At 43.1% G+C, this 15,000-nt stretch overlaps 1 protein-coding gene across 1 annotated transcript in view; it reads left to right on the top strand.

The window, feature by feature from the left end:
• The window catches only part of rapgef3 (Rap guanine nucleotide exchange factor (GEF) 3), a gene marked incomplete at its 5' end in the record, with an annotated part of 62,466 nt that overhangs the window by 24,727 nt on the left and 22,739 nt on the right, over positions 1–15,000 (top strand). Inside the window, 5 exons of the mRNA XM_084333353.1 lie at positions 3,612–3,762; positions 4,649–4,731; positions 5,117–5,147; positions 6,358–6,433; positions 10,794–10,931. Coding sequence (XP_084189479.1) covers positions 3,612–3,762; positions 4,649–4,731; positions 5,117–5,147; positions 6,358–6,433; positions 10,794–10,931 — 479 coding nt within the window. The remainder of the gene's footprint in view (positions 1–3,611; positions 3,763–4,648; positions 4,732–5,116; positions 5,148–6,357; positions 6,434–10,793; positions 10,932–15,000) is intronic.

Genomic DNA, 15,000 nt, shown 5'->3' with positions numbered 1-15,000 from the left:
ATAAAGTGTGGGGAGTGGGTGCTACAGTGTGTTTGTTTAAAGTGGGTGTGTGCTATAAAGTGTGTGGAGTGGGTGCTACAGTGTGTTTGTTTAAAGTGAGTGTGTGCGTGTGGATGTGTGTGCTATGTGCATTTGGTGGTTGTTGTTGTGTAGTGTTCATTGTTCGTTTAGCAGCCTGATGGCCTGGGGATAGAAACTTCTTCTGAGTCTTTCTGTGCTCGCCTTGAGACTCCGGTATCGCTTGCCTGACCGCAGCAGTTCAAAGAGGCAGTTGTTCGGGTGACTGGAGTCTTTAATGATTCTCTTAGCCTTGCCCTTGCAACGCTTGTTGTAAATGTTCTGGAGGGTGGGGAGCCCCCCTCCAATTGTGCGTTCGGCTGAACGTGTCACTCTTTGTAGTCTGCTTCGGTCTTGTGCAGTGCTATTCCCAAACCAGGAGGTGATGTTGCCGGTCAAGATGCTCTCTATTGTACATGAGTAGAAGTTCTTAAGGATCTTCTGACTGACTTGGAACTTCCTTAGGCGCCTGAGGAAGTAGAGGCGTTGTCGTGCCTTCTTCACAACACTGTCAATGTGTGTGGTCCATGTCAAGTCCTCGGATATGTAGGCTCCGAGGTACTTAAAGCTGTTGACTCTCTCAACCGGTGCCCCGTCGATGCTGAGGGGGCTGTAGTCCTTGACCCCCGACCTCCTGAAGTCCACAATCATCTCCTTTGTTTTGCTGACGTTCAGGGAGAGGCTGTTTTCCTGGCACCATCCCGCCAGGACCTTGACCTCTTCCAGGTAGGCCCTCTCGTCGTTGGCAGAGATCAGGCCCACCACCACTGTGTCGTCAGCAAATTTGATGATTGTATTGCTACTCCGCTGAGCCACACAGTCGTGTGTGTACAGGGAGTAGAGGAGGGGACTCAGAACACAGCCCTGGGGGGCCCCTATGTTGAGGGTGATGGATGAGGAGGTGCAGTTGCCTGCTCTCACCACCTGGGGTCTGCCAGTCAGGAAGTCCAAGACCCACTGGCAGAGGTCATAGTTCAAGCCCAGGTCCCTGAGCTTGGCTATGAGTATGGAGGGGACTATGGTATTGAATGCCGAGCTGTAGTCGATGAATAGCATTCTCACATAGTTCCCCTGCCTCTTGTCCAGGTGTGATGCTGCTGTGTGCAGCACATGGGCTATGGCGTCCTCCGTGGACCTGTTGGGGCGGTATGCAAATTGCAGGGGGTCCATGTTGATGGGGAGGGAGGAGCAGATGTAGCCCTTTACTAGCTTCTCAAAGCACTTCATGGCTATGGAGGTGAGAGCTACAGGGCGGTAGTCGTTGAGGCAAGCAGGCTTGGATTTTTTGGGTACAGGGATAATAGTGGACTTCTTCAGGCAGGTGGGGATGACAGCCTGTTCTAAGGACAGGTTAAATATGTCAGTGAATACTGGGGCCAGTTGGTCGGCACAGACTTTTAGGACGCGGCCGGGGATGCCGTCCGGACCTGCTGCCTTCCTGATATTCACTTTTTTAAAGGTCCGCCTCACCTCATGCTCTGTTACCCTGAACACTGCGCCTCCATCAGCAGCCGACCCCCCCCCCCCCATTGCCGTGGCTTGTGAGCTGGTGTTGTTATTACCAGCATCAAACCTCGCATAGAAGGTATTGAGGTCATTTGCTAAGGAGATGTCACTGTTCAGTTTGAGGGAGGCGCCTTTGTAGTCTGTCATCGTTTTGAGCCCCTGCCACATAGCTCTAGAGTCAGCTTGTTCAAACTGGAGTTCAATTTTATCCCTGTAGCGCCGTTTGGCCTCTGACACTGTCCTCCTTACGTTGTATCGCGCCACCAGGCAGGTCAATTAACTCATTCAGCGCCAGTCACGATGATAGTCGGGTTAACTCGCCATCGCTTGAGCGCCAGACCCGAGTATAGTCGGGTTTTAATCGTTATTTCTTTTATTATCGATATCCATTCATTTTCATCCATCCAGCCTGATGTTATCGTTGGGAATGGGTCTGAGCTCGCAAAAGGGCAAATACCGCCGCCTACGCCTTCCAGCGGGTATTGCACTCCACTGAGACTGGTGTAGTTTCTTTTCCGGGCGTGGTTTAAATACTCAGGCGAGGTAACCTGTTTCAACGATACATCTGCGAGGCTGCCCCCCCTCAATATGCAATGCTGTTGAACGTGCCACGGACCTCCGCGCCCAGTACTTCAAATGGCGATCAGATAATTGGATTATTTCTTTTGCATTACATCAGATACAAGGTAAGAACACTATAATTATATAAATGTTATCGTTGATCTTTGATATGTCTTTCTACCGCGATCGCGGCTGTGTGTGTGTGGCTGTGTGCCGTTGAGTTTGAGGAGGCTGCGGCGGAGCCCCGCGGTCCAATGCTCTTTTCATGTATGCACAAGGAAGGATAATAATGATAATCTAGCGTTGATTTCAGGAAGATTCGATAATCAGGTGAAAAATTACAACGTGTTTAGTGTATTCAACTAAAACGCTATTATTGCGTCTTTCTCTGGAATTACTCAGAAGCACCCAAAGTTATACTCATATTCAAAAGGCTATAAAACGGAAATGTACAGATGAAAAAACTATCCGTTTTGTACATGTTGACTGGATGCAACTAACTGATAATCGACGGGTGTATTAGACCCATAGCTATAATTTAAGATATATTTTAAGGACTCGCAAATCTCGCAGTCCCCCCATTGACGTACAGCGGTGGCGCACTAGCGCCATCTCGTGGATTAAGCGATGGCGCTGAATGAGTTAAGAACAACTTATTATTCACAATGACGGCTTGGTAAGAGGACAAGGGTCCTGGTGAGAGGACAAAGGACCTGGTGAGAGGACAAAAGGACCTGGTGAGAGGACAAAAGGACCTGGTGAGAGGACAAGAGGGCCTGGTGAGAGGACAAGAGGACCTGGTGAGAGGACAAAAGGTCCTGGTGAGAGGACAAAAGGACCTGTTGAGAGGACAAAAGGTCCTGGTGAGAGGACAAGAGGGCCTGGTGAGAGGACAAGAGGGCCTGGTGAGAGGACAAGAGGACCTGGTGAGAGGACAAAAGGACCTGGTGAGAGGACAAGAGGACCTGGTGAGAGGACAAAAGGACCTGGTGAGAGGACAAGAGGGCCTGGTGAGAGGACAAAAGGTCCTGGTGAGAGGACAAAAGGTCCTGGTGAGAGGACAAAAGGACCTGGTGAGAGGACAAGAGGACCTGGTGAGAGGACAAAAGGGCCTGGTGAGAGGACAAGAGGACCTGGTGAGAGGACAAAAGGTCTTGGTGAGAGGACAAAAGAACCTGGTGAGAGGACAAAAGGCCGGCACCTTGCATGGTCGCCTCCGCCGTCGGTGTGTGAGTGAATGGGTCAAATGTGAGGAACAAATTGGAAAGTGCTTTGGATAAAAAACTGCTATATAAATGCAGCCATTTATTTATATGTATGTATATTATATATATATATAAAACTAAAAGTTGAATACCTTCAAAAGAAAGAAGGGACCGCACACTCCTCAGGACTGGTTTTTGCTTTTTTTTATTGCACAACGCGTTTCGCTTCTGCTTCCTCAGGTGCTATATATATACTGTAGTTCTCCTTAACCCCGAGAGCACCTACCACGCAGAGCCCTCAGAGGGGTCGGAACTGGAGAAGGCCGCCTACACCCTGAACTCCAAGCAGAGGATCGTGAAGCTGATCGGCCAGTGGGTGGGTCTGTACGGTCTGCTTCTGAAGGATGACCCCGTCGCCCTGGACTTCCTGGAGGTGAGACGGCGGCTGGAGAACTCTGTGCTTTATCAGGGTATCTAGCTAGGGCTGACCTCGACTAGTCGAATAGTCGACTATTCGATCGAAAGGAGCCGTAGTCGACTGCCAACCTCTTAGTCGAATGCAACAAATATTTTAAAAAAGTACAATATATTTTTGTATTATTCTTTCCAAAAGCATAGAGGCCTGCTAATGGCGCACATACCAGCGAGGCTAACTGCCTATAAGAAAACCGGCACAGAGGCACTGAAAGTGGATTTCACCCATCTAATGAACACACTAGACTAGACAAATATCAAGATGTATCCATCAGTGGACTAATTGCATGCTTTTGCAGAGGACAAGAAGCCTTCCGTCGACTCCTTCAGACATTAAGCACCCCCCACAGCCCAAATGGAATGAAAAAAATACAAAAATAAAATAATATTTATACTTTTCTTTTTTTGTGCATTCGGGGGGGGGGGGGGGGGGGGGTAGTCGACTACCAGTCGACTATCAGCAAATTGTGTGTGGTAGTGAAAGGGTTAACCTTCTGTAGTGTGGTAGTGAAAGGGTTAACCTTATGTAGTGTGGTAGTGAAATGGTTAACCCTTTGGCGTCTGGCAGTGAAAGGGTTAACCTTCTGTATTGTCGCAGTGAAAGGGCTAACCCTTTGGTAGTGTGGTAGTGAAAGGATTAAACAGTGGTATTCAATAAAAAAAAAATTAACTTTAACAAAAAGTTCAACAAATGTAACTTGTTGAAACCGGCAGATATGATGAATGATGATCATGAAATATGCAAAGAGCATATGGAATAACTTCCTCCCTGTGTGCTCTAAGTGCTGGATGGTATTTAAACGTTAATACTCACAGGGGGTCTGTGTGTTTCTCTGCCGGGACAGAGGCTGGCGAAGGAGGTGGCTTGTGACTCCCGCCTGTCCAACATGCTCAAAGACCAGCTCAGAGACCGGAGGAGGACCAGAGTGTAAGAGTGTCCATATTTTACCTTATTATTAGTATTATTATTATTATCATATTTTATTATTATTATTATTATTATTATTATTATTATTATTATTATTATTATTATTATTATTATTATTATTATTATTATTATTATTATTATTATTATTATCATAATAACAATCATTGTTATTATTATTATTATTATTATTATTATATGTTGTTATTATTATCATCAGCATTATTATGATTATTGTTTTTGTATTATTATTATCATTATTATTGTTATTATTACCTTGTTATTCAGGCTGTTCTACAATATAAAGCCACATGCCCTCTCTAACCTACCAAACATGACTATTATTTACTTTATGTACTGTTACTGACCTGCTATTATGTCTTAACAGGTCAGAGAACGGCTACCAGGCCCTGATAAAGGTAGGCATCTCCTACCGTGCATTCTCCCCAGATTCAGATTCAGATTCCTTTTATTGTCACGTCATTCAGTACTTTACAGCAAAAAGATTAGTGAAATTCACTTTGTTATGGTTCCTCAACCATAGCAGCATTCAATAATATAAATAAAATATAATTAGAATAGAATAAGATAAAATATGACTAAAATAAAGATGAAAGTTCTAAAAAGTGTGCAGTGTAGATAACATTTTAAATAATAAAAGTCTATGTACAGTTCCAACTTGGGGGAAAAGTGTGTTGTATGATGTGCAATGAGCAATGTGCAAATTTTTTGTAGTGGGTAAAATGCAATGTGCAATGCAGCTCAATGACTATGACAATGACACTATGTAACAACCCATCATCTACACACACACACATCCACACGTACACACTCACTTTAAACAAACACTCACCTTAACACTCACTTTAGACACTTTAACACACTTTATATTTATTTATTATTAAAGCGATTTGCACCACATTCATACCTAATTTGCACCCTACCCCAAGTTGTGTACCTCTGCATTCTACCTCACTGTTACTCATTTGACTCTGTAATGTATATTGACTTTACCTACTTTTTACTTCTTAATTTTTTTTACTTACTTTCACATTCTCAGGGACTCATAAGAAACAAGCATTTCATTATAAAGTATTCTGTATTTTGTTCTGACAAATAAAAACAAACTTGAGTTTGATTGATTTGATTAGTTTATCAGCAGCAACTATGTATGTCATAAATGTATAGATGTAGCAGTACTGTCATGTGTGTCATATATGTTATGATGAATTGAAAATGGGGGACCCTGATGTAAACAAGACGAAAGTCTTCCTCTGGTCTGCATCCCCTTAACAATTGTGTGTATTGAGCTGTACTGTACTGTACCCATTCTGCAATCTGTTAATAAAGTTTTCAATCAATCAATCAAACTTTGCTTCTCAAGTGTAGTCCGGGGGGAGGTTAGAGCAGGGGGGGGGGCGTCAGTGGGCTCTGTTGACGAGTCTAATGGCTCGGGAGGGAAAAAACTGTTTCAGACGACGGGCACGAACAACCAGAACGTCGACTTCAGCAGACGTGCCGTGACTTCGTTTAGACGAGAGATTATAGATTAATGTCACATTGTCATCATTTTTTATGTCACGTGACTGACGCCGTCACTCTGTGGCGTGGGCATGATTCTATCAGCAGAGCGGTCCGTTTGATTGGTTCTCCAACTGCGAGGAGCCGGTGGGAAAGTTGCAGCCAATCAGAGCGAAGGATAAAGGTCAGTGAGACATCGTCTCTGGGCTTCAGAGTCCAGACTGGCTGCGTTCACACTGCACCCCAGTACTGCTTATTATATTATATATATATATATATATTATTTACCAATTATTATATTTATTGGTAAAGAGATTTGCACTACAACTCATACCTCATTGCACCTTACCCTAAGTTGTACCTCATCCCATTTCTGCACTGTACTGTATACTGTATTGTATTGTAACTCAGTTACTCTTTTTTTCTACTCTGTATTGTATATTGTATATATGTATATTGAACACTTTTGTTTACACTTTGTTTACGTACTTTTGACTTTCTATTTTATACTTTATCTATTTTTTATCTAGCACACTCTCAGGAGCAAAACAGAAAAAAGCATTTCATATAAAAGTATTCTGTATTTTTGTATGACCATTAATAAATAAATTTGAACTTGAACCAACTGGCTGCGTTCACACTGCAAGCCTTACTGCTCACATCTGATTTATTCTCTAAGGCTGCGTTCACACTGCAAGCCTTACTGCTCACACCTGATTTATTCTCTAAGGCTGCGTTCACACTGCAAGCCTTACTGCTCACATCTGATTTATTCTCTAAGGCTGCGTTCACACTGCAAGCCTTACTGCTCACATCTGATTTATTCTCTAAGGCTCTGTTCACACTGCAAGCCTTAATGCTCACATCTGATTTATTCTCTAAGGCTCTGTTCACACTGCAAGCCTTACTGCTCACATCTGATTTATTCTCTAAGGCTCTGTTCACACTGCAAGCCTTACTGCTCACATCTGATTTATTCTCTAAGGCTCTGTTCACACTGCAAGCCTTACTGCTCGCATCTGATTTATTCTCTAAGGCTCTGTTCACACTGCAAGCCTAACTGCTCGCATCTGATTTATTCTCTAAGGCTCTTTTCACACTGCAAGCCTTACTGCTCACATCTGATTTATTCTCTAAGGCTCTGTTCACACTGCAAGCCTTACTGCTCACATCTGATTTATTCTCTAAGGCTCTGTTCACACTGCAAGCCTTGCAGTGCTCAATTCAGATGTATTGCTCAGATGTGTTTGGCTGTTCACATAATTCTTTTCAACTGTGGCCAATATCAGATTCCAGTGTGAACTGGTCACTGCTCCTGAACTGATCCGGATGCGCAAATAAACAATAACTAACAGGGTTCGCACAAGGTCCTTGAAGTGCTTAAAGTGCTTGATTTAAAAAGAAAAGTCAAGGCCTGGAATTCCTTGAAAACAGCCAATTTTTTTTACCAAAGGTGGTTAAAAAGTCATTGAAATTCAAATCAACAATTCACATTGAACGTTTTGTTCATCCGTGATACAATAGTTCTGAATCAAGAAATATAAGATTTTAATCTAAAGTGTAACTAATTGTCGGAAATTGGTTTTAAACCATAATTATGGGATCAGATTATTTTTTCTATAAAAAACAGCATTTAAAAAAGTGAATTGTATCCTTTTAAATGCTCAAGTACTTGAAAGTCCTTGAGTTCCATTTTGCAATGTCTGTGGGAAGAACCCTGAACTAAGATGAGAGTAAAACACGGTGGTCACTGTAGTCCCAGTGGAGGCAGCTAGTTGGTGAGCAGATGGTACTGGGGGGGGGGGGGGCGAGGAGGAGGTGAAAGAGAGACGTTTCTTCTCTCAATATGCTTTAAAACACAGAGCGGTTAACACCTCACTGTCCCTCCACTGACAACCTCCATCACAGCTGTCTTCCCTGTCTGTATCCACTGACCACCTCCATCACAGCTGTCTTCCATGTCTGTATCCACTGACCACCTCCATCACAGCTGTCTTCCATGTCTGTATCCACTGACCACCTCCATCACAGCTGTCTTCCATGTCTGTATTCACTGACCACCTCCATCACAGCTGTCTTCCATGTCTGTATCCACTGACCACCTCCATCACAGCTGTCTTCCACGTCTGTATCCACTGACCACCTCCATCACAGCTGTCTTCCATGTCTGTATCCACTGACCACCTCCATCACAGCTGTCTTCCATGTCTGTATTCACTGACCACCTCCATCACAGCTGTCTTCCACGTCTGTATCCACTGACCACCTCCATCACAGCTGTCTTCCATGTCTGTATCCACTGACCACCTCCATCACAGCTGTCTTCCATGTCTGTATCCACTGACCACCTCCATCACAGCTGTCTTCCATGTCTGTATCCACTGACCACCTCCATCACAGCTGTCTTCCATGTCTGTATCCACTGACCACCTCCATCACAGCTGTCTTCCATGTTTGTATCCACTGACCACCTCCATCACAGCAGTCTTCCATGTCTGTATCCACTGACCACCTCCATCACAGCTGTCTTCCATGTCTGTATCCACTGACCACCTCCATCACAGCTGTCTTCCATGTTTGTATCCACAATCTAGAGTGGCGTAAGAGTCGCATGAATTCTGATATGACTGTTCAGACTGAGGTTACGTTGCATTACCAAGAATGTTAGAACTGTCTGAACTGTTTGTTTGGAAAATTATGACTAATGTCTATCCTCCTGGATATCAACAGATATCCAATCTATTGCATCGTGTCCTCTGGTTACCCCGATTGGCCCATCAGTCACATCTAGCTGAGTGGTGTAAGGACAACACTCTGTTCTTAACAACCAATCATAATAGTAGTCTAGACTCAAGTGACACTTATAATAACAAATCAAATGATACATCTGAAGCTGAACAAATTATATATTAACATCCCACAATAAGCAATCTATGACTGAATGAAAACAAATGTTTAATCATTGTATTAATAATAATAATAATAATAATAATAATAATAATAATAATAATAATAATAATAATAATAATAATAATAATAATAATAATAATAATAATAATAATAATAATAATAATAATAATCATTGTACTGGATCTTGAATATTGTGGGAGTGCAAGAAGGATGAAACGGCAGACGGTAGTCGAGTTCTTTCCTTTACTTTCCCAACATATATTTACATACAATTAAACTAAATAAGACTTGTGCACATCTAGTTGGACCCCGACTGGAGGTGCAGGTCAGCGCAAGAGAGATATATAAAGCTAAAAGAAGAATACCTTCAAAAGAAAGAAGGGACCGCACACTCCTCAGGACTGGCTTTTGCTTTATTTTTATTATTATAATTTTTTTTTGCACACCGCGTTTCGCTTCTGCTTCCTCAGGTGCTACATAGCCTGAGGAAGCAGAAGCGAAACGCGTTGTGCAATAAAAAGTAAATAAAAGCAAAAACCAGTCCTGAGGAGTGTGCGGCCCCTTCTTTCTTTTGAAGGTATTCTTTTAGCTTTATATATTTACATACATTCATAGAGTGCAGAGACGTTAACGTTAGTCGTAGTAGAAGTGACAGCTGATGACAGCTGACATAATGTACACAATAACACACACGCCCCGTTTCCCAGAATCCCGAGTCTCACTCCGCTCCTAAAGTCCAGTGAATGTCTGCACCGTTGTGCGTGATAAGTGAGTCACCACAATATGATAATCTCTTGCCCCTGCACCCCAGATGGCTGCTTTATGGAGATGTGCAGCAACGTGTGGGTGGTTATTTTTATGATGACTAACCACTGGCTATCACACACATCATATCATTATTTAAAGAAAACAAAAATGATCCCTCTCTGTTTCTGTCTCTCCTCCCTGAATGAATGAATGAATGAATGAATGAATTAATGAATTAATTAATTATTTTATTTCGAATGTTTACAAATAAATAAACAAACTAAAAAATTTCGAACATTTTCACAAATAAACAAACGAAAAGGATAGGTTTGAAGCCGAAGCCTTATAGAGCAACCTACCCCTAATTTAAAAAACAAATTCAAAAAAGTTAAAGTTTTTAAAATATAACAAACAAAAAAATAAATCAACAATCAAAAATCAACAAAAACCGATCCAGAAAAGAACAAAAAAAGTTAAAGTTTGCAATATAAAACAAACAAAAAAAATCAACAATCAACAAAAACCGTTCCTGAAAAGAACATAAGCCAACATAGGAAAATCAAAAATTCATCTGCAATACCAGAGTTTCATGGTAGAAAAAAAAAAGATTGTAGGTTAAATTTTACTATAAGATTCTAGAACCCTGTTTTTAAACATCTTTTTAAACTTAAAAATACTCCTGCTGTTTTTTATTTCATCCGGTATATTGTTCCAGAGTTTCACTCCTTTAACTGACACAGACATACTTTTAAGTGTGGTTCGAGCTCTAGGCTGTTTCAAATTGAGTGTTCTTCTTAAATTATAAGTCACCTCTCGTTCTTTAAACAAAATTTGTAAGTTACATGGCAGTTGATAACTTCTGCCCTCATACAACTTCTTCCCCGCAGTGTTGTACGAGATCTTCCGGCTGGACAGCAAGCCCCTGACTCTGATGCTGCCAGTGAACACATCCGTACAGGAAGTGATGTCGTTCATGGTCAACCCTGGAGGCGATCACATCCTGGTCAAACTGAACTCCATGGGAGGTGAGGAGGATCCATGGATTTCAATGTCGGAAATCTTATCATATAATCAATAAGATTCCCAATACAATTTCGGCCCTCTTGGGGTTAGGCATTTTAACACAGAAATCTGTCACAATCTTTTTTTTTAATAGATTTCAATGACATAATTCTATTACAATCTTTTTTTTATCTATTTTAATAATATCTATTTTGTGTCTACATCACTGATGTGAAGCACTTTGAGCTGCAATTCATGTATGAAAGGTGCTACACAAATAAAGTGTATTAACACATCCACCGCCGTTCACGTTGGACAGCGTTATTGCCCGACATGCGTTGTCTGCCAAACCACGCTGTACAGCGATATTGAGATCATATTTCATTTTTTCGCCATGGCATTCATAATTCAGCCACCCAGCCTCTGGTGATACAGTGGGACTCTGCACAATATTGCAACGCCTCAATACCACCGCCTGGTGGATGATCGGGCGAGTTACAACCGGAAGTGGCAATCGGTGCATCTGGGAAATCCGTCCGGCAGTCACATATTGTTGCGGGACTCCAGACATACACTGGTGTGCATATGGATCACTGCCATAACTCAATAATCGATATGATTTGGGCATTTATTGCGCCATACAAACCGGAAATGGATCTAGGAGATCGACGTCAAATAAGTGGGATCTTTTTCCTCCAGTCTCGTCGGCGAACGGTAAGAGGACACTGACGTCATTTTCAGCCCAATTGTCTATTCATTTCACCGCAAACCGATATCACCCATACTACATAAAGCATTTACTGACAATCACGGAATTATAAACGACCCCTCCCCCCTTTCACCCGCGCATGATGACGCATAACGTATACGATCATGTACAGTTGAATTTTTTAATATAGCGTGTCTAGGGAATAGACGGCAATCGATAATCTATATATGCGTTTAGGCCTATAGCTCACGTTCTAGGAATTACTGCAGAAAACGATAAAAACATACTTATATTCTAGAAGGTATTTTTGTATGAATATATGAATGAAAAAGTATAACGTTCCTACATCCTGAACGATAGATAATCGATGTTGAATGGGCCATAGTAATGTCAATTTAGAAATACAATTTAAAAAGTTATAGCCCTGCAAAGAAGGGGAACATCTCCATAGGCTTAGAGTGGTGGCAGACACTATATTGATGGATATAAGTCATGGCAGGGAATGTGTTAATAATTTATTATTATTATTATTATTATTATTATTATTATTATTATTATTATTATTATTATTATTATTATTATTATTATTATTATTATTATTATCCATAAACAACATAGACATTTATTTCTGGCACATTTATAATAATAACTATAATAATAATAACTGGACTTTGAAGAAGACTTTATTCGGCATGCAGGCAGACACACGCATGCGATGGGCGGCACACACATGAACACACACACATGCAATTAGTTGGATCGCCGATGCGATTGAGTCTCTGCACTTGACCCATCCCGTCGTCCTTCCCCCCAAGGGCAGCCGGGAGCAGATAGGGGTGTCAGCGAGGGGCCTCGCAATTTAAGAATGGGTACAAGTCACAGGCTCTTAGTCCATTCGGTAAAAGCGATCACGCTGCAATTTTTCTTTTGCCTAAGTACAAACAGTGTCTCAAGCGAACGCCGGTGGTCTCGCGAGAGGTTAAACGTTGGACCGTGACGTCAGTAGAGTCACTCCAAGCAGTGCTGGGAAGCACAGAATGGAGTGTACTCCGTGATAACACAGCCAATATTAACGAATACACCGAAACGGTGATTGACTATGTCTGTACTCAGGTAGAAGTAATAATCCCCACCACCAAAATTAATATCTACCCAAACCAAAAGCCCTGGGTAGACAAATCCGTCCGTGAGGCTCTGAAAGTGCGCACATCAGCATACAACACCGGGCTGGTGACAGGCAACATGGAAGAACACAAGATGGCAAGATACAACGTCAGGAGAGCAGTAATAGAGGCAAAACGGCGTTACAGGGATAAAGTTGAACTTCAGTTTGAACAGGCTGACTCTAGAGGCATGTGGCAGGGCCTCAGAACAATGACAGACTACAAAGGAACCCCCCTCAAACTGAACAGTGACATCTCCTTAGCAAATGATCTCAACTCCTTCTATGCGAGGTTTGAGGCTGTGAATAACAACACCAGCCTACAAACCACGGCAATGGGGGGGGGGGGGGTCTGCTGATGGAGACTCAGTGTTCAGGGTAACAGAGCATGAGGTGAGACGGATCTTTAAAAAAGTGGATATCAGGAAGGCAGCAGGACCGGACGGCATCCCCGGCCGCGTCCTAAAAGTCTGTGCCGACCAACTGGCCCCGGTATTCACTGACATCTTCAACCTGTCCTTGGAACAGGCCGTCATCCCCACCTGTCTGAAGAAGTCCACCATCATCCCTGTACCCAAAAAATCTACGCCCGCTTGCCTCAACGACTACCGCCCTGTAGCCCTCACCTCCATAGCCATGAAGTGCTTTGAGAAGCTAGTGAAGGGCTACATCTGTTCCTCCCTCCCCATCAACCTGGACCCTCTGCAATTTGCATATCGCCCCAACAGGTCCACGGAGGACGCCATAGCCCATGTGCTGCACACAGCAGCATTACATCTGGACAAGAGGAAGGGGAACTATGTGAGAATGCTGTTCATCGACTACAGCTCAGCATTCAATACCATAGTCCCCTCCAAACTCATAGCCAAGCTCAGGGACCTGGGCTTGAACTATGACCTGTGCCAGTGGGTCCTGGACTTCCTGACGGGCAGACCCCAGGTGGTAAGAGCCGGCAACTGCACCTCCTCATCCATCACGCTCAACATAGGGGCCCCCCAGGGCTGTGTTCTGAGCCCCCTCCTCTACTCCCTGTACACACATGACTGCGTAGCACAGCGGAACAACAACACCATCATCAAATTTGCTGATGACACAGTAGTGGTGGGCCTGATCTCTGCCAACGACGAAAGGGCCTACCTGGAAGAGGTAGAGAACCTGTCACAGTGGTGTCAGGAGAACTGCCTCTCCCTGAACGTCAGCAAAACAAAAGAGATGATTGTGGACTTCAGGAGGTCGGGGGTCAAGGACTACAGCCCCCTCAGCATCGACGGGGCACCAGTTGAGAGAGTGAACAGTTTCAAGTACCTCGGAGCCCACATATCCGAGGACTTGACATGGACCACACACATTGACAGTGTTGTGAAGAAGGCACGACAACGCCTCTACTTCCTCAGGCGCCTAAGGAAGTTCCAAGTCAGTCAGAAGATCCTTAGGAACTTCTACTCATGTACAATAGAGAGCATCCTGACCGGCAACATCACCTCCTGGTTTGGGAATAGCACTGCACAAGACCGTAGCAGACTACAAAGAGTGACACGTTCAGCCGAACGCACAATTAGAGGGGGGCTTCCCACCCTCCAGAACATTTACAACAAGCGGTGCAAGGGGAAGGCTAAGAGAATTATTAAGGACTCGAGCCACCCGAACAACTGCCTCTTTGAACTGCTGCCGTCAGGCAAGCGATACCGGAGTCTTATGGCGAGCACAGAAAGACTCAGAAGGAGCTTCTATCCCCAGGCCATCAGGCTGCTAAACGAACAATAATCGCTAAACGAACAATAATCACTATGCAACAACCATCAAATGCACACAGCACACACACCCACACGCACACACACACTCACTCAAACAAACAACACACTGCAGCACCCACTCTCCACACTTTAGATCACACAAACACACTTACACTTTATATTTATTGATAAAGGATTTGCACTACAACTCGTACACCTACTGTGAATTGTACCTAAACTGCACCTTGTCCATTTATGCCTTGCACTATATAGTATTGTATATTAGTACACTGCACAGTATTGTATATTGTATGGTAACTACGTCTACGAACATTGTACATATGTCTAAACTGAACACTGTGACCTCTTTTTTTTCTTCTAATTTTTACTATGTTTTTATTTCATACTTATCTTGTCATGCACAGTCTCTGGAGCGCAACAGTAAGAAGCATTTTGTACAAAAGTATTCTGTACTTCTGTATGACAAC

Source organism: Notolepis coatsorum (genome assembly GCF_963971535.1).
Source record: "Notolepis coatsorum genome assembly, chromosome: 17".
Lineage (NCBI taxonomy): Eukaryota > Metazoa > Chordata > Actinopteri > Aulopiformes > Paralepididae > Notolepis > Notolepis coatsorum.
The sequence above is the reverse complement of the archived record's forward strand: the minus strand, read 5'-3'. Positions and strand labels throughout refer to the sequence as shown.